General features: G+C 42.1%; 1 protein-coding gene across 2 annotated transcripts in view; it reads left to right on the top strand.

Moving 5' to 3' along the window:
- inppl1a (inositol polyphosphate phosphatase-like 1a) overlaps window positions 1-24,056 on the top strand; it is a 28,868-nt gene extending 4,812 nt beyond the window's left edge. For both annotated transcript variants that reach the window (XM_039787739.1, XM_039787730.1), the window contains 26 exons: window positions 2,227-2,290; window positions 2,951-3,098; window positions 4,190-4,271; window positions 5,744-5,890; window positions 6,011-6,101; window positions 6,438-6,527; window positions 7,245-7,343; window positions 10,840-10,990; window positions 11,668-11,774; window positions 12,457-12,559; window positions 12,770-12,966; window positions 13,174-13,291; window positions 13,782-13,878; window positions 14,051-14,189; window positions 14,296-14,395; window positions 14,915-15,003; window positions 15,857-15,938; window positions 16,128-16,217; window positions 16,877-16,990; window positions 17,336-17,512; window positions 17,604-17,759; window positions 18,517-18,601; window positions 19,109-19,195; window positions 19,681-20,434; window positions 22,594-22,727; window positions 22,940-24,056. In XM_039787739.1, coding sequence (XP_039643673.1) covers window positions 2,227-2,290; window positions 2,951-3,098; window positions 4,190-4,271; window positions 5,744-5,890; window positions 6,011-6,101; window positions 6,438-6,527; window positions 7,245-7,343; window positions 10,840-10,990; window positions 11,668-11,774; window positions 12,457-12,559; window positions 12,770-12,966; window positions 13,174-13,291; window positions 13,782-13,878; window positions 14,051-14,189; window positions 14,296-14,395; window positions 14,915-15,003; window positions 15,857-15,938; window positions 16,128-16,217; window positions 16,877-16,990; window positions 17,336-17,512; window positions 17,604-17,759; window positions 18,517-18,601; window positions 19,109-19,195; window positions 19,681-20,434; window positions 22,594-22,727; window positions 22,940-23,042 — 3,604 coding nt within the window. In that variant the 3' untranslated portion in view covers window positions 23,043-24,056. The remainder of the gene's footprint in view (window positions 1-2,226; window positions 2,291-2,950; window positions 3,099-4,189; window positions 4,272-5,743; window positions 5,891-6,010; window positions 6,102-6,437; window positions 6,528-7,244; window positions 7,344-10,839; window positions 10,991-11,667; window positions 11,775-12,456; window positions 12,560-12,769; window positions 12,967-13,173; window positions 13,292-13,781; window positions 13,879-14,050; window positions 14,190-14,295; window positions 14,396-14,914; window positions 15,004-15,856; window positions 15,939-16,127; window positions 16,218-16,876; window positions 16,991-17,335; window positions 17,513-17,603; window positions 17,760-18,516; window positions 18,602-19,108; window positions 19,196-19,680; window positions 20,435-22,593; window positions 22,728-22,939) is intronic.
- The last annotated feature ends 1,928 nt before the right edge of the window (window positions 24,057-25,984 follow it).

Raw genomic sequence — 25,984 nt, 5'->3', positions numbered from 1 at the left:
CAAAGGTTACAACACAGTGAGAGCAAATTGAAAACGTGTCATAATTTATTTCCAGATGCACTGGAAATAGTTTTAAATTGCCAGCCGGACACTTCCCAAAAAATGTTGATTTGATTTTCTAATGCTGCCAACCCATTGTGCTACTGGTGATATTGAGAACTCATCTAATCATCAGACCCATGTTGAGGCCTGGTTGGTATGTGAAACCAGGTTTGATGAGCTGTGTTGACCCATTAAGACAAAAACCAATGCAGGTTTATTCCATGTCGCTATGTGCTAAGAAGGGTATGAATAACGATTAATTAAAAAGCTAACTTAAAGCTACATTGTGTAAGAATCATTTTCTTTGAATCTGTATCCTATCTCACAATTTTTAGTTTTTTTGTTCTTTAGTTTGTACTATCACTGTTACTTTACAATCTATAAACACTAGCTTCAACTCTGTTCTGTGTCGTCGTTCCCCCGGTTCCGAGCGCATTCTAACGCCTACGGTGGCCGCACCCGAAATTAGCTCTTAGTATCTCCATTGTTTACACGCAGCAGTTCTAGCTGTCTGATTTGCAACTGTATGACGTGAGTTGTCAGGGAAATCACGACGTTATGCACAACCATGCTATAGTTAGCCAAACAACTATAAAACTTCATTTTATGTTATGATGTTATGTTTTTACTTTTCACAAATAGGCAGAAATACCTTTTAAAATCCTTGCTCCTTATGAGCTCTTTACATCTTGGAAAAGCCACTCCAATATTAACTTTGGTCTTGTTGTTTTGCTTGTCGCGTTGTCGTTTTAATTCTCTTTTTAACTTCCTTGGCGACTCTGTTACATGTCCTCGAGAATAGGCGCAATCCTCCATTTTCAACAGGCTTTCAAATCTGCCGGCAGTCGCGAGTAATCTTCTCCCCCTCCCTGGCACTGAGTTTAAAAGCGCGAAAGGCGGAAGTATTTCCCTCTTTGGCTGATGTATTTTAAAGATGGAGGTGCAACATGGCGGCCGTCATTTGAGCGCCTCGCTCCTATGTATTCTGAATGGCAGATTCTACGCGTATGAGAATACTTTGATTAGTTGGCGGAAGTAGTTACACATGAATGAGCACATATTTGTGAAAGAACAACGTTTTTTTTGCTAAGAATCAACTCAAAAAATTACACAATGTAGGTTTAAATGTGACACTTGTGCTCAAGTCTAACAAAAACTGGCTTCGCTTCTTATAAAGTTACTTCAGTAGTATATTTTAATCCAGACCATGTTTTAGTTGTGTGTTTACTGTTTAGCTGTGGGACACTGACCTGGAAAGACCGGAAAAGCAGCTGAGGGGTCAGGGCAGGATGAATTCCCAACATGGATTTATCCCTCCCTCAATTTATACCGTGTATACACACACATACTGTAAATAATAAGCACAGTGTGAGTAGCACTAAAAGCATTACTTAGGTGTTTTGCGTAAGCTGCTGGGCTTACACACCCACACATCTAAACAGACGCACAACCATAACACACGCATACAGTATACACACCAACCGACATAAGCCACAACATTTGCTTGGCAAATTGAACATTTTGTGTCCGGTCCACTGAGCAGACATAAAGTGCGGACATGAAAATCGTTCAACTCCAGCTTGTGGCTGCAGGCGTGTAGTCACGGCTGTGCAGTCACAATGTCAGAGCATTGATCTGCAATTTGTTGAGAGAAAAAAAAAAGCTTGTGGTTCAATCAAAAATGCAATTCAGACTCTGAAGTTTGATACATAGTTGTCGACTGAAAGAAACCGCACAAATTATGTGAGTGATTGAAGAAAAGACTAGATCATTTTCTTTTAATCTGCATCCTATCTCACAATTTTTTGTTTTTTTGTTCCTTAGTTTGTACTATCACTGTTACTAGCTTCAACTGTGTTCCACTCTACTGTATCATGCTACTGTAAGGATAAAGCCCGCTCACAACTGTGACAGACAGCAACAGGTTGAAGCTCTCTACAGCGTCTAAACCCCCCCTCACTCTCATACATGCACACGCCCCTATCCGCTGAGGTTAGGTACAAGAGAATAGTAGTAGTAGTGCGCATGTCTGCCTTGAAATGGTGTTTTTTGTTGAATCAAACAATAGTAGTATAATAGTTTTCTCCTCTTCTTCTTTCTCTTCTCCCATTGTCTGTTTTTCGCTCCATTTGCTCCAACTTTCTGACCGTCCTCTCTCCCTCTTTGGTGTTTCTTTCTCCATAGGTTTCAGAAGCATGTCCACACATACAGAATCCTCCCAGATGAGGACGGATTTCTGGCTGTACAGGTAGAGAGAAGAGACACACACACACACACACACACACACACACACACACACACACACACTTTGCTGAGGTCAAGTGTGTGTGTGTGTATGTGTGCACCAAAAATGTATTTGCTTCAGTAGCAGCTGGCAGGCAGAGATGCTTTTGTTGTCTCTCTCTCTCTCTCTCTCGCTCTCTCTCTCACTCACTCACTCACTCACTCACTCACTCACCACACACACACACACACACACACACACACACACACACACAGACACACACACACAGACACACTAACAGCAGCCTCTTTGTGCGTTGTGCCCAACAGCTGTGAAGTCCCCACCATCCACACACACGCTCTGTCTCTCTCACTCACACAGACACACAGAAATACACGCGCACACACACCCAACGTGGTGCTTTAGACTATCTGTGTGGCCACATAACAGACATCTGCAATGTTTACCAAAACAGTTCTTCCTGGTTTAAATTATATTTAGACCACTGGGTCATATTTGCTTACACAACATTACATGTGGAACAATAGGGGCCACCAGGGATTTTAATAACATGACTACTTCTAGCCCAAGTGTTTGGGTGTTATTGTTATGTGCATAACTTTCCCTCTCTCCCTGTCTCTTGGTGTGTCTCTCCTTGAATATCCTCCTCCCTCTTCTTTTCAGACATCTCAGGGCGTGCAGCCTAAGCGGTTTAAGACATTACCAGAGTTGGTGCTGTTGTACCTGCAGCCCAGCCAGGGTCTGGTCACCACCCTGCTCTATGCTGTGGACAGAGAGGAAATGGCTGTCAGCGATGACAGGGACTATTCAGGTATCCCCAGAGCCCATACAAGCACACTTGCACACTATGGGACAGATGTACTAATGCTTTTGCGCCCACTTCAGGCGTATTTGTTTCGCAACGTGCGCATAAAAGCATGGCGAGGTATGTACAAACAGGCCGCACTGAGGTAAAAGCGCAGTACTGAAAAAGGCAAATTGCGCTTTTCCATGTCGTGCATATGCATTCATGGGAGGGTGAAGGGGAAAGTGGGAGTTTCCCATAAAGAGATGGAAGGGGAAGCGTAAAGTGCGCCTAATTATTTATTCCGCGGTATGTACAAAAACCTCCCGTGACGGCGCGCCTCTATTTTGCGGTGAAAATTCTCCGCCTCTTAAAAGCAGGTGTAAACCAGCCGCAAGCGGGTTTCCTCGCATATGCCTCCTTGTGAAATGGCAGCAGTAATCCGAGCAAGACGAAGATAGGCCAAGGAGACAAGCTGAAATGATTTTTGCCACAAGGATCACACTTTTTCAGTTGAGTGAACACAAAATCATTAAGCGTTACAGATTAAACAGCCAATGTTACTGGAAGAAATCAAAGATGACATAGAATCTCAGACTCAGCGTTCACGTTCCATTCCAGCAGTACTCCTCGTTACATTACAAATATTGGCATCGGATCATTTCAAACAGTCATAGCATCAGCAGTGGGAATATCACAGTCTGCACTCAGCCGTATCGTAGCACCAGTACTTAACGCTTTGCTACAGCACACTAGTCAATACATACATTTCCCCACCACTAATGCCGAAAAAACACGCATCAAGCTGTTACCTCATGAACAAGCAGATCAACTTCGTTATCGCTAAATCTTGGTTTTCGCTGTTTTGACTGACTTGGTGGCTGATCCATGATAGAAAGATGCACGCAATTTACGGTATAGTGGGCGGAGAAAGGCGCTGATTACCCGATGAACTTCAGTTTTGGTAAATATGACGTAAACTGATGTATCACAGCGTGCGCTTTCTGCGGGTTGGCCATGGCGCTGATAACGCTACATTCGCAAATGTACGTACATCTGTCCGTCTGTGATTGTCTTCCTTTTGTCACATGTTAATGCTCCTGACCTGTGATTGGTAGATGGGGAGGATGAGAAGCCACCCCTCCCCCCTCGCTCAGCCTCCACCTCCACTCCCCCTGGCGCAGACACACCCACAGACAGGTACAAAGTCTCTGAGGACTTTCTTTTTTATGTCCAGTTGACAATAATAATACTATGTAAGCGCTGAAAAGCAAATCCCAAACTACTCGCAGGGATTCTTAACCAACGTGTTAACCATGTAGTACTCACAAACAACCATCTTTTGAAAACACACACAAGCCGCGACCACAACACACACAGAGGAAGGATGTTGCTTCGCTGTGAAAGCGATTATACCAGCTCTGCTCACAAAAATAGTATCAGAAGTATCAGTGATTATCTGAACAAACAAACACATTTACAGAACACACTGTTCCCCATTCACTATCACTGTTTCTGCCACATGGCATGCACACATGATGCAGTAAATATGGTTACAGATTAATATCAAACTTAACAAACACTCTCACACACATGGTCATTAGCAGACAAACACACACACACACATACACACATTAATAATCTCCGCTCTGCTTGTGTGCCCACATTGGTCAGATATTATGCAAGGCTTTGATGAAGTGTTTGTGTGTGCACGCACATGTGTATATGTGTTGCTCAGATCTGTGTATGTTAATGAACAAATATTAGCGCCTTCCCTCAGATTATTGTGAAGTTAGTTAGGTGGCTGAATTCATCATTCTAATATTTCTGGATGCAACTAACTAACTACAGGTAGAATTTTCCCAAAGAGATGAAAGAAGTACCAAAAATGAATGTGTTGCAGTAAAAATTATCACCGTTTGAACTGTAGATGAAATCAATGAAGCTACATCCTGCTTTCTGTCACAGCGGTCCTCAGTTGTCATGGAGACAAAGCATAAAATTGGCCATGGAAATCAGCTGTGATACTTTCCACATATGATTAATTAAATGATCCTAAATGAGTGAAAAATACATCCTGGTCGGAAACAGTAAAGGAATAAGACATCATCTTTTCATTTACACTCAACAGTTTTAACAGTCTGCTGGTTCACAGACTTTGCATGTTAAAGATAAGGCTTGGTACAGGAAAATCTACTCAGCTTACTCGGAAGCCACAGTCTGGACCGTATCAAAGGATCGTAATCACAAAATAAATTTGAAGTTTTACTTGCAGAGTTTACACCAAAAGGAGGGTTTTATTTAGCCATACTGAAAGTTTTGCAAGCAATTAAATAAATCTCACAGGACGTATTGTGCAGTATTTCTGTAAAACCAAAAAGGGAACCTACTTTGTGTGTGTGTGTGTTTGTGTGTCTGTCTGTCTGTCTGTCTGTCTGTCTGTTTCTGGCAGGTTAGACATAAATCAGCTCTCTATCTTAGGAGGAAGCAGAGGTTGCAATTGATCTGCAATATTGATATATTTTAGTAGTAGTTTAGCTGAGCATTTAAAGATATATGACAGTAATAGAATAAAAGTAGCATACAAGTAATAGAAACACAGCAGGCAAATTATGTGCATGTGGTGAAGATGGTTCTACATACTCATTGGACTTTATTTGAATTTGTTTTAGTGCTCCAGCAGCTAATGGCCTGAGCACAATCTCCCATGAGTACCTGAAGGGCAGCTATGCTCTGGACCTAGAGGCAGTCAAACAGGGAGCCTGCGCCCTGCCTCACCTCAACAAGACACTAGTGGCCTCTTGCAAACGCCTTAATGGGTAAGAAGGACACACCAGCACATCTGTAGACACACATATTCCACAGACACATACTCTCTTGCCCAGATAGATCTATATGTTGTAAGTTGTGGATCTCTCTCTCTGTGTTTCCCCAAATAGGGAGGTAGATAAGGTTCTGTCTGGTCTGGAGATCCTGTCTAAAGTCTTTGATCAGCAGAGTGCTTTCATGGTCTCCAAGATGATCCAACAGGTACACATTTTTGTCTCTTTGTATGTTTATGTGTCTAAATTAGAATGGAAGCAAGTGGAGGCATTCCAAGCATATACATTTTTTTCACAGATGATGGAATATGTGACATAATGTCCTTAAGTCACAAGACAATACTTCTGTTTAAGCCTTGCTAACTAGTAAAGCTTGTACACCGAGCAGCCAATCAGAATAGGTGACAGAGAGACAAGTTCATGAAAAATGGCTATTTATTTGCTTTAACACATAGTGGAACCTATACATACTTACGTCCCATTCTTCTTTTAAACTGCACAGCTTATACGGGTTATAATTGTTATTGTTTTTTTCCTCCATCAGTCGGTGAATCATGGTGGAGACCAAGAGCTGGAGAACCTTGTGACCAAGCTGGCAATTCTCAAAGACCTGCTGTCCTCCATAGAGAAGAAGGTACACACACACACACACACACATACACACACACACACACACACACACACACACACACACACACACACACACACACACACACACACACACACACACACACACACAAATATATATATTTTTGGACAGAGCAGCCATTTGTTAGAAAAAAAGTATTTGCATAATGTGTAATACTAAGAAAGTCAAATGAGAAGGTGTGCCATAACAGGAAAGTAATTAAAGCTAAGTTCCTCTTTTTTTTTTCTTCAAGTCCAACAATATTCAAGCACAGTGTACCTCACCAATTGACCACCAACCCCTTTTTGCTTTTATCCCTGATTTGGAAGTCCAGTTTGACCTGCTCTGCCATGTTAATAAGTGACACCATTTTTACTCGGACTTCATTTGTAAGAAGGGGCTTTAGCTGCCTGGGAAGGAAATGGCCTCAATGCAATCAGGCTGCATGTCTTAACTCATGTGATGTCACTGGCTCCACATTCTCTGCTACTGTTAGATCACATTTAGGAAATGGGAAACTGTTTGAAACCAACACTGAAGCTGAAAACAATACTCTGTGTGTGCATGTGCGTGTGTGTGTGTGTGTGTGTGTGTGTGTGTGTGTGTGTCTGTGTGTCTGTGTGTGTGTGTCTGTGTGGCCTCTCATTCTTTTTCCCTCTTTAATTTTTTTCTTGTTCTTTCTTTTAATTGTGGTTGCTCTTCCCTCTCTCTTTGTCACCTCAGGCTCTGAAAGCTCTACAGGACATGAGTTTGTCCTCGCCATGCTCCCTTCCTCCTCTCTCCATGCGTCACAGCAAAGCCATCCCTGTGCAGGCCTTCGAGGTACAGCTACACACACACACACACACACACTCACACACACACACACACACACACACACACACACACACACACACACACACACAGTGCAGTAGTTTTGATGATATCATCAGTTCCTAGCTTTGGACCTTTATTGGAAGTGCATCAACCAAAAACTTAAAGGGGTGATAGAATGATTATATAGGGTATTTCACACTGTTCCTTATGGTCTCCTAATGGGGTATGTAACATTGGTTGGGCTGAAAATGGCCTGGTTGATATTTTATTGGCCCTTATGCATCCCTGTGTTTTGGCCCTATTTGTAACAAGAGCTTTTCTTCCAAATATGGTATGGTCATGAATATTTAGATGAGCTGCGCGCTGATTGGTTGAGCGACTTGCCATACACACACATTAGAGATGCACGCTGATTGGTTGAGCGAATCCCCAATACACATACATTAGAGAAGCGACAGAATCTCATATTCCAGACACTGCAATGTTTCATTACCAAATTCACTTCTTTTTTAAGCGAGAAATCAACTATATAAAGATGAAATATGGGCCGTTTTACAAAAATGTATGGCTAATTGCAAATTTGGTAAGACGTGTCGGACTTTAGGAGCTCCACACAGTCTGACGAGAAAGCGGCAGCCTGCTGGGCTCCATACCCAGCGCAAAGTCACCCTTTGTGGATACTGCACTACTGGGCTCCGCGGCCAGCTGCCGGCATAACTACAATATATTTACGGTTTGAATTTCGTCACGCCACTTATATAACATCATTCCCCAATGTCTTATAAAGCTAACCGTTGTGTCCGATTTGATTTTAAGGCATTTTTATGAACGCGAGGCGTCTTTGTAGGACGAGCAGCTGCTTGCTATATGTCCCATTCATTACAATGGGGAAATACCGCGGCTAGCTAGCTACACCTTCCGCCATAACTAAATTATATTTACAGTTTGAATTTCGTCCACCACTTATATAACATCATTCCCCAATGTCTTATAAAGCTAACCGTTGTCCGATTTGATTTTAAGGCATTTTTATGAACGTAGGCGTCTTTGTAGGAAAGCAGCTGCTTGCTATATGTCCCATTTATTACAATGGGGAAATGCCCGCAGCTAGCTAGCTAACGTCGCCATAACTAAATTATATTTACAGTTTGAATTTTCGTCCCCGCACTTATATAACATCATTCCCCAATGTCTTATAAAGCTAACCGTTTGTGTCCGATTTGATTTTAAGGCATTTTTATGAAACGCAAAGCGTCTTTGTAGGGACGAGCAGCTGCTTGCTATATGTCCCATTCATTACAATGGGGAAATATCGCAGCTTGCTTTCACTTGTCCATAACTAAAGTATATTTACAGTTTGAATTTCGTCACGGCATGAATATTACAGGTTCCTCAAGGTCTTACAAAGCTTAGCTAACACTTGTCCAATTTCGGTTTCAATTGAATGTATTTTTGTGAATGTCAGAGTTAAGGAGGCTAGGCTAGCTCTCATTGATGGACTCCATCTCACCGCGGCTCTATCAATGAGACTAGCGGACAAGAGGCGTTTATTTCCCGATTGTTTGTTTAAATAACTCAACACACATACCCATTATAAGATTAACTGGAACCCGCGGCTGCGGTAAAAGATTGGCGCGTAACAAAGCTTGCTGACACTGCGGTCAGGGCGACGATGCTAGCAACCCCGGCAGCCAACACCGGCACTAAACTCCGACACACAGTCGGAGAAAATTTGCAATTAGCCATCCATTTTCGTAAAGCGGCCCATATTTGAGCTTTATATGGTTGATTCTCGCATAAAAAAGTTTCAGAAGTGAATTTTGTAATGGAATAGCAGAGATCTGCGTGACCTAGCTAGATTCAGAAAACTACCTGATCTCAGGTCAGTTGTGTAGCCTATGTAAATGTTGGGGCGTGACCGTTCTCTTAATACACCCATGGCTGTGACAAAGGTTCCGGTTTTTGGGAGGTTGACGTCAACTTCCAGCTTTGTTGGGATTCGCCCGTTTTCAGCGGCAGTTTCAAAATATGAGATTTTCATAGTAAAGGGGTGTCAGTGGGATTTTGAGCTTCTATGTATGTCCTATTTACCCATCGAACTGTCGTTATTCAACTATGACAGGGTAAAATCGGTTTTGCATTCTATCACCCCTTTAAACTATTTTTACACCCTTTCATTCATCAGGGAAGGGTAATGTGAGAAATACCTAATTGTAGCAGTTATTTAAATGAACCCATACTTATTTAAGACACTCAATGATCTAAAAGCCAAATTGCCCCTATGGGACATTTAAGCTCGACTCCACTCTATTGTCAATTTAGGTACGCATGTTTTTAATCAAAATCTTAAATTTTTCATATTGCCTTTTTTATGACAAGGAAAAGGAAACCCGGCAAAAGATTATTTTATTATTATGTGTTAATTTTAGACTGGAGGCAAACCTAAGATTTGTTGTAGAATGCTGAAATGCCTGCAGATTTTATTTATTAAATGCTACTATCAAGGGATGTTGGTTTCGTTTCACAGAGGACAGACTGAGCCTGAATTACAGTAAAACAGTGTATGAGGTCATATATTCCTAAAACACACTGCCAGAACTTCGTCAGCAGAACTGATGTGAGCCAACAGAAATGTTTGTAATGCACTTCCTGTGGCATCCACAGTGGCTTTGTCATAGTATATGGTATTTGTCACTTTTGGTATCATACTCCCACTCACAATGATTATGCATGTAAATGTGTATGACTAAAATGTTGTCTATTGCTCATGAGATTATAGTCATTTTATTTTGAGCAACATAATTTATAGACTTAAAGAGAAAAACAAAGGAAAAGTCTGAATAATATGAAAGATTCATTGTAGGGGTGAAGAGGTCAAATGAAATAACCGGATAATTGTCAGTAGGAATAGGTGGGGAAAAGGGGGAGTCAGAGAAGAAAGAAGAGGTGAATGATTTTAAAATACTAGCTGTCAGCCAAGTGTGCATCCTCTGTGGTGACCTCCTTCCAGCAACTTCCTGTTGCACGGGAACAGAAGCGTTACGATGTGGGTTTAAGATGTGGCACCTGATTCGCCACTAACACACAAACAGACCCCATCAAGGTTTTACACGGTATGACTCAAAATCAGGAAACATTTCATCACATTTGTGAGTAGTATGGGATGAACAGAAATTTACAAAAACTATACTAAAACTATAAATTGAGAGACTCCGGACATTGTGTGTGATCATCAAAATTCCTGCTTTTAGTTTTTAGTTTTTCAATCTAGCTATATAGATTTAATACTTGCCATAGAAGCAGCAAGCTTGTTTTGTATGCAATAACAGTAGACAGAGTGCAGACGAGTCCACTACTTTCATTTTGGAGACCCCTGGTGGTGTGAGGATTTGATATGACTTGAAAGTTCTGTGGACACATCCACTTTTATAAACGCGCTACAAGCAGCTCCAGTTTCTGTGAGTTTGTGTGTTTTTAATCCTCCTCCCCTGATACACTTCAGGTAAAGCTGGATGTTTACCTGGCAGAGCTGACAAAGATAGGAAAGAGCCAGAAGTACACTCTGTCGGTGGACGTGGAGGGAGGACGACTGGTAGTGATGAAGAAGGTGAAGGACAGCCAAGAGGACTGGACCACCTTCACACATGACAAAAGTGAGAGAATTACACAAACGCTCCATTTACAACAACCCAAGTATTTTCTGAACTGTGAGATGAGTAATCAGTCTTTCCCCCAGGAAATGATTCAGCAGAAATCTGTTTAACAGAGTAAGTTACCCAGATCAGTTTAGTTTGTAGACCGCCTAAACAATAGCCACATTCATTAAGTGTGAAATCCTCTACTCGCACCTCTACTCTTTTACCTGATAGTTAATGTTTTATGTCATAAAGGTATATTCATTAGTTTATGATGGTATTGGAGGTGGTCTGTATTTTGATCGAGGTGGCCATCCTCTGCTACAAAACACCGTGGGAAACCATGAGTAATGTGTCTGCTTTAGCTGCATCCCACCATGGTCTCTAGACTCCAGGGGAAGAGATGAAGTGTATTTTTATATCCAAGCCAGTTATAACATAATATTCTTGATGGTATCTGTTTGAGATAAAGTTGAGGTAAAGACATGAAAAAAAAAATATGAGGATTTAATGGCTTTTCATTGTTCTCCTTCCTTTTAATTTAACCGTCTTTAACCCGCTCAATCTATTGCTTGACCTCGACATTTCTCTTTCTTTCTCTCTCTCTCTTCCTCTTTCTCTCTCTCTCTCTCCCTTCCTATCTCCGACCTTCTGTCTCCTGTCTGCCTGTCTGCCTGTCTGTCTGTCTGTCTTAGTCCGTCAGCTGATCAAGTCTCAGCGGGTGCAGAATAAACTGGGCATTGTTTTTGAGAAGGAGAAGGACAAGAGCCAGAGGAAAGACTTCATCTTTGCTAGTGCCAAGGTCTACACACACACACACACACACACACACACACACACACACACACACACACACACACACACATACTCAAACATTGCCTCAATCATACACTTGTAGATGTAAAGCAAAATCATTTACAGTTACTCAACCATTCACACTTACAGACACATTCATATTCAAACTGACAAGGAAATACTCTCACATATCTATTTTATTTGTATAGTCATAATCATATGAAGGACACTAACAGATCCAAGATTTGTGGCAGGGACCCACACACAAATCTCATCTATGAATTCAGTTTCCACTGACACGCCGGCTGTAATGTGATTCTCAACTCTGCATTGCTATTAGATATTTCTCTTTTAATGAAGAAAACATGATGGAAAATACCAAAGAGTTGTCTGCCCACAGTGCTGTAAAAGAGAGAGCTGTTAAGTAATAAACTCATATACACTTCAAATGTTTAAAGGTTTAATGGAAGCCCATGGGTTGTTAGTCAGCTTGTAAGTGTTTCTACTTAAAAACAAGGTGCCCTTTTTGAGGCAACTTCCCCTCACAGGTGTGTGTGTGTGTGTGTGTGTGTGTGTGTGTGTGTGTGTGTGTGTGTGTGTGTGTGTGTGTGTGTGTGTGTGTGTGTGTGTGTGTGTGTGTGTGTGTGTGTGTGTGTGTGTGTGTGTGTGTGTGTGTGTGTGTGTTTCAGAAGCGGGAGGCATTTTGCCAGCTGCTGCAGCTGATGAAGAACAAACATTCCAACCAAGACGAGCCAGACATGATTTCTATCTTCATAGGCAGCTGGAATATGGGTTAGACACACACATTATTTGTGTGTTCAGATTAATTTTTCTGTAAACATAACATACATAAATAGCACACACTGACTTAGGTATATATGTTCATATGTTGCATTGAAGAAAAAAAAACACATTTCCAGAACATGACATTAGTATTTTTGAAGAGAATGTAACATTTTAGTATTTTTGAAGAGAATGTAACATTTTGGTCTGTGTCGGTAGGCTCAGTGCCTGCGCCAAAGTCTCAGGCCTCATGGGTGTTGTGTCGTGGCCTCGGGAAAACTCTAGACGAGATGACGGTCACCATCCCTCATGACCTTTATGTGTTTGGAAGCCAAGAAAACTCTGTGTGTGATCGCGAGTGGGTGGAGTCACTACGTGCCATGTTGAAAGAACAGACGGAACTGGATTATAAACCGGTGAGAAAACAAAGATCACATTCTTTGATTACAGTAGTGTTATTTGTGCCTCCTCAGGCCTAACTAATTTAAGTCATGAGGGGGGTTTGAAGAAAAAGTGGAGATGTTAACGTTTAAGAAGGTTGAGGCAAAACTGAAGCTGAAAGAAACGATGCCTATAGGTTCCTCACTGTCTGTTGTTGTTGTTGTTGTTGTTGTTGGTTGTAGATCGCAGTGCAAACTCTGTGGAACATAAAAATTGCTGTGTTAGTGAAACCGGAACACGAGAACCGGATCAGCCACGTGGGAATGTCCAGTGTCAAGACAGGCATCGCCAACACACTGGGTAACAACAGAACTCAGTGTTGAGATTTTATTTTTCCTTCACATGCTTTACTTCATGGTCAAAATCTAGAGGAAAATATGAACAATGGAATAACCGCACAATTAAACACTGACTTTTCTGTTAACAAAGGGGCAATTAAAGGAGTTATTATGGATTTTATTAGTGCAACTCTTGTGGTCACATGAAAGAAATCGGACTTGAATTAGGAAGAAAACTTCTGGTATCTGTATGATTTTAAAATGCCATGACATTCATTTAAACTCTGTAAACTTTAAAAGTAAGAGAATGAAACTAGATTTTTTTCTTTATCCCAAACTAAATATTTTCATAGCAGTGTACCTTGACATTTTAGTGGGATTCATTTTCACAACTGGATCAAAATGATTCTATGTTCTTGGTTTTTATTTTCAATAAAGTAACACTTGTTACACTGTCAATTACTTGTCAATCATATATTTAGTTTGTAAGTTTTTTTTGACGTTTGTTTTAGGCAACAAAGGAGCTGTGGGTGTGTCCTTTATGTTCAACGGGACATCTTTCGGCTTTGTGAACTGTCACTTGACATCAGGGAATGAGAAGATTGCCAGGTACCTACCACAGTTCACACACACACACACACACACACACACACACACACACACACACACACACACACATTATTTGGGGCTTTATGGCTTGTACCTTCTAACCCTTAAATTGACTTTGTGGTGGATATACTGTTACAGTACCTCTGACACATGTGACCTTTGACACCTACAGGAGGAACCAAAACTACCTAGATATTCTCCGCCTGCTGTCACTAGGAGACAAACAGCTGAGCTCTTTCGACATCTCACTGCGCTTCACGCACCTCTTCTGGCTGGGAGACCTCAACTACAGGCTGGACATGGACATACAGGTGAAGCAGAACACAAACACAGGCGCACATGCACAGAATGATGAAATGCAGCAGATCTGGGTGACACCTCATTTTGTGGTGCTGTCTCTTTTGTGTCTATGTGCAGGAGATTTTGAACTACATTAACAGGAAGGAGTTTGAGCCCCTGCTGAAGGTGGACCAGCTCAACCTGGAGAGGGAGAAGAACAAAGTATTTCTACGCTTTGGTTTGTATGCCTGCGTTTCTCCCAGACTTCTGTCTTACAGTACTGTTTACTTCCTCTCCCTGTGCGTAATGGAATAGATATTGGAAGAAGAAGAAGACAACAGACTTTATTAAGTAGAAGAAGTAAGTGTTGGGAGACTTAAAATCAGCCTTTCAGTGAGGAACTGTGAGAGCTTTCTCTTGCACTCACGTCATATGAGATTAACTTTAAATGCAACCCGCTGACTGGGAAACATTGCTCTCATCAGCCACTGTATCACACATAGTGTAAATGTGTCAACACAAGCACCAATCAGCAGTCTGTGATGAATATGTGTGTTCATGTTTTACAATACAACCAATCAGTCAGCTCTTGCAAAAAGCAGAGTAAGAGAGAGAGGCTTTCTTGTGTCCATTCGTTTTAGAATTATAAAAACATCTCAAATGTGTTAATGGGATTTATTGATATTCTAAAATCCTACTCTACTCCACTCACCTGCTCTGAGTTCTAAAAAGTGAATGTGTGTCTGCTTGCTTGCAGCGGAGGAAGAGATCTCATTCCCTCCCACCTACCGTTATGAACGTGGCTCAAGGGACACCTATGTCTGGCAGAAGCAGAAGGCCACAGGGGTACGTTTACTAAGGGCGTTTTCACACCTATAGTTTGTTTGCTTTGGTCCGAATCAGTTGATGAGTTTGTAAACTTGGAGCGGTTTCCGCTTGGTTCGGTTCCGTTTCACACCTGGAAAAATCCAAGCGTACCGAAATGCGTCATTACAAATCACGCAGGAACGTTCATCCCCCTCATTGGTCAGATGAGTCTGTGGCGGGAGGAAGAAAATAAATACAGGAAGAAGGTCCTGTGTTCTGGACTAGTGAATATTTCTTGCATCTCCATGGTAAAACCAGCTCATTTCATTTAGATCAGACATTGTCACCGAGACAGCAGAGGCTGGTTTCCCCATGGAAATGCGAGTGACGACGAGCTTGACCGCAGTCTGTTTCTGTGAGAAAAACACTGCAAGCGGCTACAGTTTGCATGTTCTGCCAAAGATACTCAATAGTTCTAAACCATCTCTGGGTTCTGCCGCATCGGAGATTGCAAAAGCGCACACCTGACTACAGGAGCTGTTTAGCTCAGACTTGCGGAGCACACAGTTGGTGCGGTTCGAGGTCGGACCAAGTTCTCACCACAAACGAACCGCTCCAGAGTTCGATCAAAGGTGCACAGAGGCCACCTCATCAGGAAGTTCTCTGCTTGTTTGGTCCTATTTTGGTACGCATTTGAGTGCGATTGCTGCGTTCTCACCTGCCCAAATGAACCGCACCAAGGGGGAAAACGAACTCTAGTGCAATTCAGCCAAACTAAATGAGGCGGGTGTGAAAGCCCCCTAACTCAAACAACATCACAGATATACTGCCTTCCAGCCATTTCTGTCAACTGATAAATCTGCTGTGTCTTCTGCCTTTCTGTCGGACCCAGATGAGGACTAATGTTCCGTCCTGGTGTGACAGGATCCTGTGGAAGTCGTACCCAGAAACACACATTGTCTGCAACTCCTATGGTGAGACCATCAGCAGAAAGTCACCCAACACACATTTGTTGCAATTCAGTGTAACAGAGGCTCTTTTTAGAAATTATAGCAACTGGGTAGTTTCACCCAAAATATCATAAACCTCTATATACGGATTTTACAGCAATTAATATGATATATCAACACGGAGACTTAAGTATGTGCTCTTTTGGTTGCCAGGCTGTACAGATGATATCGTGACCAGTGATCATTCCCCTGTGTTTGGTACCTTCGAGGTGGGGGTGACCTCCCAGTTTGTCTCCAAGAAAGGTACGAGTGGATTTAGTTAAATTCTTCCGAAAATACTTGAAAATTGAATTTTCTTTGTTAATTTCCTCTTCCTGTTGATCGCTCTCCCTCCTGGTCTGACTATGTCTCTCTTTTTCTCGGTTCTTGCTCTTTTAAGGCTACGGATAGATGTGATTTGGCCATAATGGCTGATTTTCAAAATAGAGCGGGCTTTGTGTACGTTTTAGAAACTTAATGATGGTTTTTGTTTTTTTCAGCTCAAATCTGGACAGTTTATGATGTACTCCTGTAGTCTGTTAAATGACTCGAAGCCGAATAGAAAGCAGAAATAGAACAGAGATAAAATAATACAGCACCCTGTTACTTATTCTCTATATTCAAGTAGCATCACAGCTAATGTTTTAAAGTTAATGTAATGCACTGTAACTGAATACCAGTTATTAAGTGCAAAATGATTCATCTCTTCACATTCACGATCTGCGATATTTTTTTGGGTTACATTTTTCTACGTTTTTCTCTCATTAAGGACAATGTCACATTTACAAGTACATTTCTAAGTTGATTCTTGTCCCTTGTATATGCTATTATGCTTCACCTACTCAGATCTTCCTTTTCTACACTCCCCCCACCCCCACCCCACCCCCAAATCCCTCCTGGCCACCTGTTTCTGTGCTGTGTAGGTCTGCCAAAGTCTTCAGAGCAGGCCTACATTGAGTTTGAGAGCATTGAAGCTATAGTGAAGACAGCGAGCAGAACCAAGTTCTTCATCGAATTCTACTCCACTTGTCTGGAAGGTGAGAAGAACTCATTCACACATACAGAAATCCAGCAGGAGATACAGCGCAGACAGGGTTTCTGTAAGACCGAGCGGATGTAGTAAAAAATTTATATGTTTCTTCTCTTGGTGTCTTTCTCCCTCCTCCCTATCTCAGGCAGTCAGTAAACCTTTAAACTCAAATCCATGTTTGACCTGTGCTGCATCCCCGCCTCCTGCCCACCATGTACTTTTGAATGAAATGCAGTAGAAACATCTACCTTCTCTCCTTCCCACCTCTCCTTCCCACTGTGTTCCCTTTGTCCTCTCTCCCATCCACTCTGCCCTGCATTTCTCTCTCTCTCTCTCTGTCTCTCATCTGCAGAGTTTAAGAAGAGTTATGAGAACGACAGTCAGAGCAGTGACAACGTCAACTTCCTGCGCGTGGGCTGGTCCAACAAGCAGCTAACGACGCTCAAACCTCTTCTCTCTGAGATCGAGTACCTGCAGGACCAACATCTGCTGCTGACTGTGAAATCACTGGATGGATACGAGTCCTATGGTATAAAGAGAGTGTGGTGTGGCCATGGAATTCTTTGATGTTGTTTTAGTCTGTCAAGCAAGCAATGTGTGTGTGTGTTTTTCCCTGCTAGGAGAGTGTGTGCTGGCTCTGAAGTCTATGATTGGCAGCACAGCACAGCAGTTCCACACCTACCTGTCCCACCGTGGCGAGGAAACAGGAAATATCAGGGGGTCCATGAGGGTCAGAGTCCCCTCCGAAAGGATGGGAACCAGGGAGAGACTCTACGGTAATGCTCTGTATATGGAACTGTGTGGTCATAGCGTGCTGTGTAGACACACAGGGAACTTGAGGAAGAGAGTTCAGAAAAGTGCCTCGGGAACACACCGCAGCGATGCCGACTTGAGCGTACGTTCTGCGCGTGCGCAAGACGTAAGGCGTATCCATAACAGCAGGCGGCGCTAATCTGTATTGTCGCCCAAAAAATGAAAACCGGAAATGACGGAACATCTCCTCGTAAACACAGTGCACAGAGCACGCTGTCGTCAGTCATTGTTTTCATCAGAGAGTGTTTATAGTAGTCAAGAAGGATCGTTGAACGGAAGAAAATACGATACGGCTAGTAATAAAAAGATACTGGCGTTGTCAGCTCTCGGGCTTCTTCTTGTGGAAGAAGCACTGATTCGCTAGTCAAGGGCTAGCACTCCACCAATCAGATTGGTCCTTGAGTCCGACTGCCCACTGGCCTGATTCAACAAGTCAAATCGGCCAAAATGGATGCCGACGGCTCCTCCGAATGACGACAGCACGGAACACACCGAACAGACTCAAGTCACCGACCTCGCCAGACTGTCCGACGGCCGATAATCGGATTGGTGTGTCAGAGCCTTAACACAGACATCAATTAAAAGGAATCAGCATTTCTAGCCAGAGAGGAGGGAAGATGTAAATGAAAGGAAAGGGCTTTTAATCTTCAAGAATGTGTAGTCGTGAATTGTCCAAATGATGCAGTTTGACTTTGACAGCTATTTTTTATTGTATTTCAGAGTGGATCAGTGTGGACAAGGATGAGACGGGTGGACCTAAAGGGAAATCCACTTTGGTATCCAGAGTGGGACATGAATACGTCAAGTCAGTACACTTTTGCACTTAATGTCGTTTTATAGAAAAAGCTGAATGTTTTATTAAAATTTGCACACATCCTTCAGAGGAGATTATTCTACACACCACATTTTTTGCTCTGTAATATAGATATTTACATTACATTGGATGTCCTCATAATCAAAGATAAAATGGGAAACAAAATGTATTGTTGACCAATTTAGAGATTGATGTTTTGCTTGAGTACCATTAACAGTAGTATTCCTTTTATTTCTCCTTTTATACAGTTTAATACAGCAGACATACCATCATCATGTTGTATTTTAAAAAATAATCATAATATTGTAATGAAAAAAACTATTGATCATGTTGGGCATTTGCCTGATGAAGAATGGTTGAAATGTTACATTTTGGGAGCTTTAATCTAGGTACTCTCCACTTTTACCTTTGTGGAATCTGATAGCTTGCACCTTTCACCAGGGATGTGCACACAAACCCCTTTCTGAATCCTCTGTTTTGTCCCACCTGATGATGCAGGCCATCTGTGGTTCGTAAACCGCTTGGAGAGCTGGGAAAAGTCAGTGAGGAGGGAGAAAGGAGCAGCAAAGAGGAAACTGCTGCAAGGTACTGACACATTTATGTAGTTTATACCCACTGACCAGCAAATACACATATACAAGTTAACCACACAAAAGATACAACCGTAGACAATTTTTTGTTTTGGAAAGGCAAGGCAGCTTTATTTGTATAGCACATTTCAGATTTCAGATCCGAGATTTTATGGTGCTAGTATGGGACAATGTATAAACCGTTGCTCTATACACGTAATCCACCCGCAATCCTTGCCGTCCCAGAAGGGGCCGGTCCCACTGCTCTTACTAAGATCAACAAAGCATTTTATCTAACCCTAACAAAAAGTGAAAACCATGAAACATAAAAAGTTAAGCCATCAAGCCCCGTGTGTGTGTGTGTGTGTGTGTGTGTGTGTGTGTGTGTGTGTGTGTGTGTGTGTGTGTGTGTGTGTGTGTGTGTGTGTGTGTGTGTGTGTGTGTGTGTGTGTGTGTGTGTGTGTGTGTGTGTGTGTGTGTGTGTGTGTGTGTGTTGTGAAGGCCTAAACAAGATGCACCAGACAGTGATCCATCCATCTGCAAGAACAGCTACAATAATCCCGCCTACTACATCCTGGAGGGCGTTCCCAACCAGTCGGCAGCTGCTCTTTCGCCTGAGCTACTCCCATCTCCTACCTCCGCAAACCCCCAGGTAGCTAAAGCCCCTCCTCCCTCAGCTGGGGCTCGAACCAAACCCCCCTTTGTGGCCTCAGGGCCCTCTCACCCACGCAGACCCATGACGGGGCACCCGGTCCGCGCTATTAGCGAGGAGGGCTCCTCAGAGGACGACGGAGGCGCCTGTGGAACAGGAGCGCAGGGCGTTGGTGTCGGAACAACAGTCGGAAGCACACTGAATCGACCCCCTCCTGACTTCCCCCCTCCTCCTCTGCCTAAGGGAGCCCTGGAGATGGTTGCAGAGGCCCCGTTCTCCAAACCTCGCCCTCTTTACCCAGACCTAGCCGAGGTCAGGATCCCAGCAGCCAGTCCTGCTGCCCCGCTGGCTCTCGGAGAGGGTTTTAGACGAGGAGGAGGAGGAGGAGGAGGAGGACCAGGGGCGTTGGACGACCAGTCGTGTTCTGTGCTCCAGATGGCAAAGACACTGAGTGAGAGCGAGTTTCCTGGGCAGCCTCCACGCGCTCCGTCTGCGCCGCCACCTCTTAGAGGGCAGCCGATGGGTTTAGGTCTGGACGCCTGCCGCACCTTCCCACCCAGAAATGCCATCACAGAGAGCATCGCAGAGGACATGCCTGAGGAGGTGAGCAGTTCATTTAAATTCTCATTCAGTGGCTCTTTCAAGGTTTTTTCTTTTATATATACAGTGCCTTGCAAAAGTATTCGGCCCCCTTGAACGTTTCGACCTTTTGCCACATTTCAGGCCTCAAACATAAAGATATAAAACTGTAATTTTTTGTGAAGAATCAACAACAAGTGGGTCCCAATTATGAAGTGGAACGAAATTCATTGGCTATTTCAAACTTTTTTAACAAATAAAAAACTGAAAAAGTGGGCGGTAAAATTATTCAGCCCCTTTTACTTTCAGCAACAAACCTTTTCAAAAATTTGAGAGGGTTTTTTTAATTATTTTTTTTTTAATTAAAAATTATTAATATAATAGTGCAGCAAACCCTCTCAAAAAGTAGAAGGATTAAAAAAAAAATTTTAAAAAAAAAAAAAAAAAAAAAAAAAAAAAAGAATATAAAATGTGTGTAATCAAGTTCTCCGTATAAATGCACCTGCTCTGTGATAGTCTCAGAGGTCCGTGTAAAGTGCAGAGAGCATCATGAAGAACAAGGAACACACCAGGCAGGTCCGAGATACTGTTGTGGAGAAGTTTAAAGCCGGATTTGGATACAAAAAGATTTCCCAAGCTTTAAACATCCCAAGGAGCACTGTGCAAGCAATAATATTGAAATGGAAGGAGTATCAGACCACTACAAATCTACGAAGACCCGGCCGTCCCTCTAAACTTTCAGCTCATACAAGGAGAAGACTGATCAGAGATGCAGCCAAGAGGCCCATGATCACTCTGGATGAACTGCAGAGATCTACAGCTGAGGTGGGAGACTCTGTCCATAGGACAACAATCAGTCGTGTATACTGCACAAATCTGGCCTTTATGGAAGAGTGGGCAGAAGAAAGCCATTTCTTAAAGATATCCATAAAAAGTGTTGTTTAAAGTTTGCCAAAAGCCACCTGGGAGACACACCAAACATGTGGAAGAAGGTGCTGTGGTCAGATGAAACCAAAATCGAACTGTTTGGCAACAATGCAAAACGTTATGTTTGGCGTAAAAGCAACACAGCTCATCCCCTGAACACACCATCCCCACTGTCAAACATGGTGGTGGCAGCATCACCGTTTGGGCCTGCTTTTCTTCAGCAGGGACAGGGAAGATGGTTAAAATTGATGGGAAGATGGATGGAGCCAAATACAGGACCATTCTGGAAGAAAACCTGATGGAGTCTGCAAAAGACCTGAGACTGGGACGGAGATTTGTCTTCCAACAAGACAATGATCCAAAACATAAAGCAAAATCTACAATGGAATGGTTTACAAATAAACATATCCAGGTGTTAGAATGACCAAGTCAAAGTCCAGACCTGAATCCAATCTAGAATCTGTGGAAAGAACTGAAAACTGCTGTTCACAAACGCTCTCCATCCAACCTCACTGAGCTCGAAGCTGTTTTGCAAGGAGGAATGGGCAAAAATGTCAGTCTCTTGATGTGCAAAACTGATAGAGACATACCCCAAGCGACTTACAGCTGTAATCGCAGCAAAAGGTGGCACTACAAAGTATTAACTTAAGGGGGCTGAATAATTTTGCACGCCCAATATTTCAGTTTTTTATTTGTTTAAAAGGTTTGAAATATCCAATAAATTTCGTTCCACTTCATGATTGTGTCCCACTTGTTGTTGATTCTTCACAAAAAAATACAGTTTTATATCTTTATGTTTGAGGCCTGAAATGTGGCAAAAGGTCGAAAAGTTCAAGGGGGCCGAATACTTTCGCAAGGCACTGTATATAATGCAATTATGAATGGTTTGGCAGCTGCAACGAGTGTAGCTGTGACTTGTTTGGGTTGTTATGGGTAGTTTCTTTCAGGCCATCCCAGTTTGTGTAGTATAGTTTTCTCACAAACCCAGAAGCTCTCTTCAACTTGGCTGTTACCCAGCTACGTAGCGATTTCATAGCATTTTACGTATGTTCATACAGTCATCTGTACGATTTTACCAAACCATCTTGATCCCTTTTCATCAAAGTTTTAGCGCTTCCTTTTTGGTGTGAAGAAAAATAGAGCCCATCCCAAGATAGCGTTTTGTATCTTCTGTGCGTTCTGTGGGAGGAGTGTCAAGTTGCGATGTTCCTTCATCAGTTTTTAACTGATTCTGTGTTTCGTTTTCCCCTGCACAGGCACTTTGGGGCAGCAGTAGCTCGTCTTTGTCTGTTGGGGAATCCTCAGTGGGGGAGTGGTTGCAGAGACTGGGACTGGAGAGGTATGAGCAGGGTCTTCTACACAACGGCTGGGACGACCTGGAGTTCCTCAGGTGCATACACTCACACACTCAGAAATGTTGACAGTCACGCTCTAGTGGGTGTGGGAATAAAAGCTATCGCTTCAGACCGAAAATACAGCAAAATCTCCAATTTAAGTGCAGAACGTTGACTTGGTGGGATAAAAAATACATCTCTACTGTTATTATTTTAAGTAAACCATTACTGTTAATTAATAATTAATTAGTAAGAATTGTTTTTCCAGTGACATCACTGAGGAGGACCTGGAGGAGGCGGGGGTGCTCGACCCCACCCACAAGCGAATCCTGCTGGAGAGCCTCAAGCAGCAGCAACAGCAGCAGAAATAAACTGTTTCAAACTGGTGTATGACTAGTCCAAACTGGCCTGGTACCAGAACCGGGTCCCAAGAGGCCAGATTTCAGCTGAACTGAACTGAGCTGAGCTGGAATGTGCCAATTAATGCCAGACTGTGCCTTCTGAGAGAAATTGCACTCCATTTGTACTTAAAAAAAAACACTTGTAGAACCACCATGGTTTTTCACATGTAATGTATGTGCGTTGTCGTAGAGGTGGCCTTATTTAATGAGAATCATGTCAGTCCTTTAAGCGTCACTACATAACCCTCGGCTTGAAACCTAGTGAGAAGATGCAGGGTGAGATAATATTATTCTGGACAGATAGAATTGAAGATATAGAGCAGCTGATGCCTTGATGTTGTACCATCACTTCTGACATTCAGCTTCAAGCTAGCTTAAAGTTAAAACTTGTTTGTCTTTCTTGGTCCTGAGAAACTTTAACTGAGGAGTGAAAAAAAGTTTAAGACTCTTCAGCTATGGGGAATGCAGACTGTCAAGTTTAAAACAACATGAAAAGAGGGCTTTTAGTTGGGGGAACCAGAACCTTGAAAACACACCGTCTGTGTTTTGCAGTTCGGACTCTTTTAATGTGTACCTCTCTGTTTTCCCCCCACCATTGGTCACAGTTGGGGAAACTATGTGGGAATTTTTCAAAAGCACTCAAGGGTAATGTCAGTCCACAGCTGGGGCAGAGGAACGTCCTCGCTTCTGTGACGGAGGCGGACAGGAATTGGTGACAGGAGAGGAGCTAGCCCTGACTCATGTCCGACTGAAGCCAGCTCAACTCGCTTTTCTCAAATTTGTACTTTTGTGATGATGTTTGGGCCTCTGTTGTTTAAATGGTGGCATTTATTGTCTCTGTGTCTCTGCATGTGTTTATGTTTTTATGTTTCATTTTTTATGATAAAGGGAATATGGAGCAAACCACCCAAACTGGTCCTGTTGGAGCTAAGAGTGCATTTTTCATAACATAGCATAACATTAAAAGGACTGTGTTAGCCATCAGCACCCACTGGTGTGTGATCTCTTCACACTCAACACTGACATTTCATCTTTTTTTAGTAGATTATGTTATAAGAAGTTGAGAAATTTTTTTTCTTCTCCAAAAATCTGTAAGTATCCTTAAACATTGACAAATGACCCATGCAGCATATAGATTGTGTATTTGGTTAATTGGCCTAAAAATATCAAGTAGATGAGGTTATAGAATCACAAGTATACATGAGGTGATGAATGCCGTACCAAAGGAAATATATTACTCTGAAGGTTTTACCCATCACATTTCTCATGTTCCCAGTTTTATTATCTCTGAGGACATTTAATTTAAATTTACAGAAAACTGCAAATCTTATTTTAGTATCCTATATGACCCAGGTTTGATGGGCTTCATGTCACATCTTTCACTCATTTCATTTTAAATTGTGTAATGGGAGTGTTCAGGGAATTGGTTAACATAGCAAAATAGATTTACTAATGATTATTATACACAAGATTTACTAAGCCATCATATTGTCATTTGTAAATTTTGTCAACAAACCATTTTCTGTGTAATACAGTCTAGAGATTTTGACTCATCTATAATGATACACAAAAAAACACAAGAGTCTCTGCAGGAAACAGATGGTTCGGGGCTGTTGTTGATCCCTGATGTAACCAGCAGGTGGTGCTGCTACTTCAAAAACCTCATCAGTAGATGCTGACTGTGGAAACTTTGGGGAAAATAAGACACAACCAAGTCATGTTCAGTGAAAGGATTTGGTTTGTTTATATACTGTTCTTGAATAGTTAAATATCAGAGAGTCAACTTACCTGCTTATTTTTTTTAGTGTTAAAAATTTTTTTTTTTTTTTTTTTTTTTTTTTTTTTTTTAAACCAGTTTATAATTGTTTTAGGAGAGGCTGACGTGGCCTCAAAAGTAGAACTCTATACTCTCAATGAATGTGTTTTTGCATAATTGGCAATGGTAGCAGTTTCATTCATGTCTGTTTGACCTGCTAATTTTGCTTGTGACCCAAAACAAATCCTTGAATTTAGTTTCTCGCATACAACCTTTGACTTAGCAACTTGCCTGTGTTATGTGTCGTACACTTTGTCTAATTTTCTAACAGCCAAACAACCATAATGCAGAGAATGTGGATCTGGCGTACAGACGTGTTAAATCTGAGGTCTTTGTAAGCCTTATTGGCCTCTTTTTTGTGTGTGTGTGTGTGTGTGTGTGTGTGTGTGTGTGTGTGTGTGTGTGTGTGTGTGTGTGTGTGTGTGTGTGTGTGTGTGTGTGTGTGTGTGTGTGTGTGTGTGTGTGTGTGTGTGTGTGTGTGTGTGTGTGTGTGTGTGTGTGTGTGTGTGTGTGTGTGTGTGTGTAAGTAAAAGAGACGTGCCATTGTTGTTTTCTCTGACACACTCAATTTTATCTTGTTCCTTTATGTAGTCACCTCATTTGGTTATGTTAAGTTAATGTAAGTTGTTTGCCCATGTCATTTTTTTTTTCAATTAAAATCTAATATCTTATTTACTCATTCTCTTCTTTTTGTTGTTGTCTGCAGGGAAAGCTGAGAGGATGAAACAGTTATGGTCTGTGAGCTGTAGACCTGCCTCACTAGAGAAAAGGGAAAAAATGTGTACGGTAAAATTAAAATAAGTGACAGTGATTTCAGTTTTTATTGAACCATGATTTCAGGAGCACGTACCTCTAGTGTTCATGAAAACAGCTTTGTTAGTTTCTGAGGTCTGCACATAACACACAACACTCTCATCACTCTGTTACACACAAGAAACCAGATCATTAAACGCATCACGTAGTGCTTCAATAATGTAGATTTATTAGAATATTCAGAGTAGTGCTATAACTTCTCATTCACTAGAGCTTCTGTCGATTCATAGTTTTCATGGACGTGTTGGTCTGTGAGACAGGTGCTCCGCAATGAAATAAATCT

Source organism: Perca fluviatilis, chromosome 2 (assembly GCF_010015445.1).
Source record: "Perca fluviatilis chromosome 2, GENO_Pfluv_1.0, whole genome shotgun sequence".
NCBI classification, from domain to species: Eukaryota; Metazoa; Chordata; class Actinopteri; order Perciformes; family Percidae; genus Perca; species Perca fluviatilis.
This window is presented reverse-complemented; position numbering and strand designations above follow the sequence as displayed.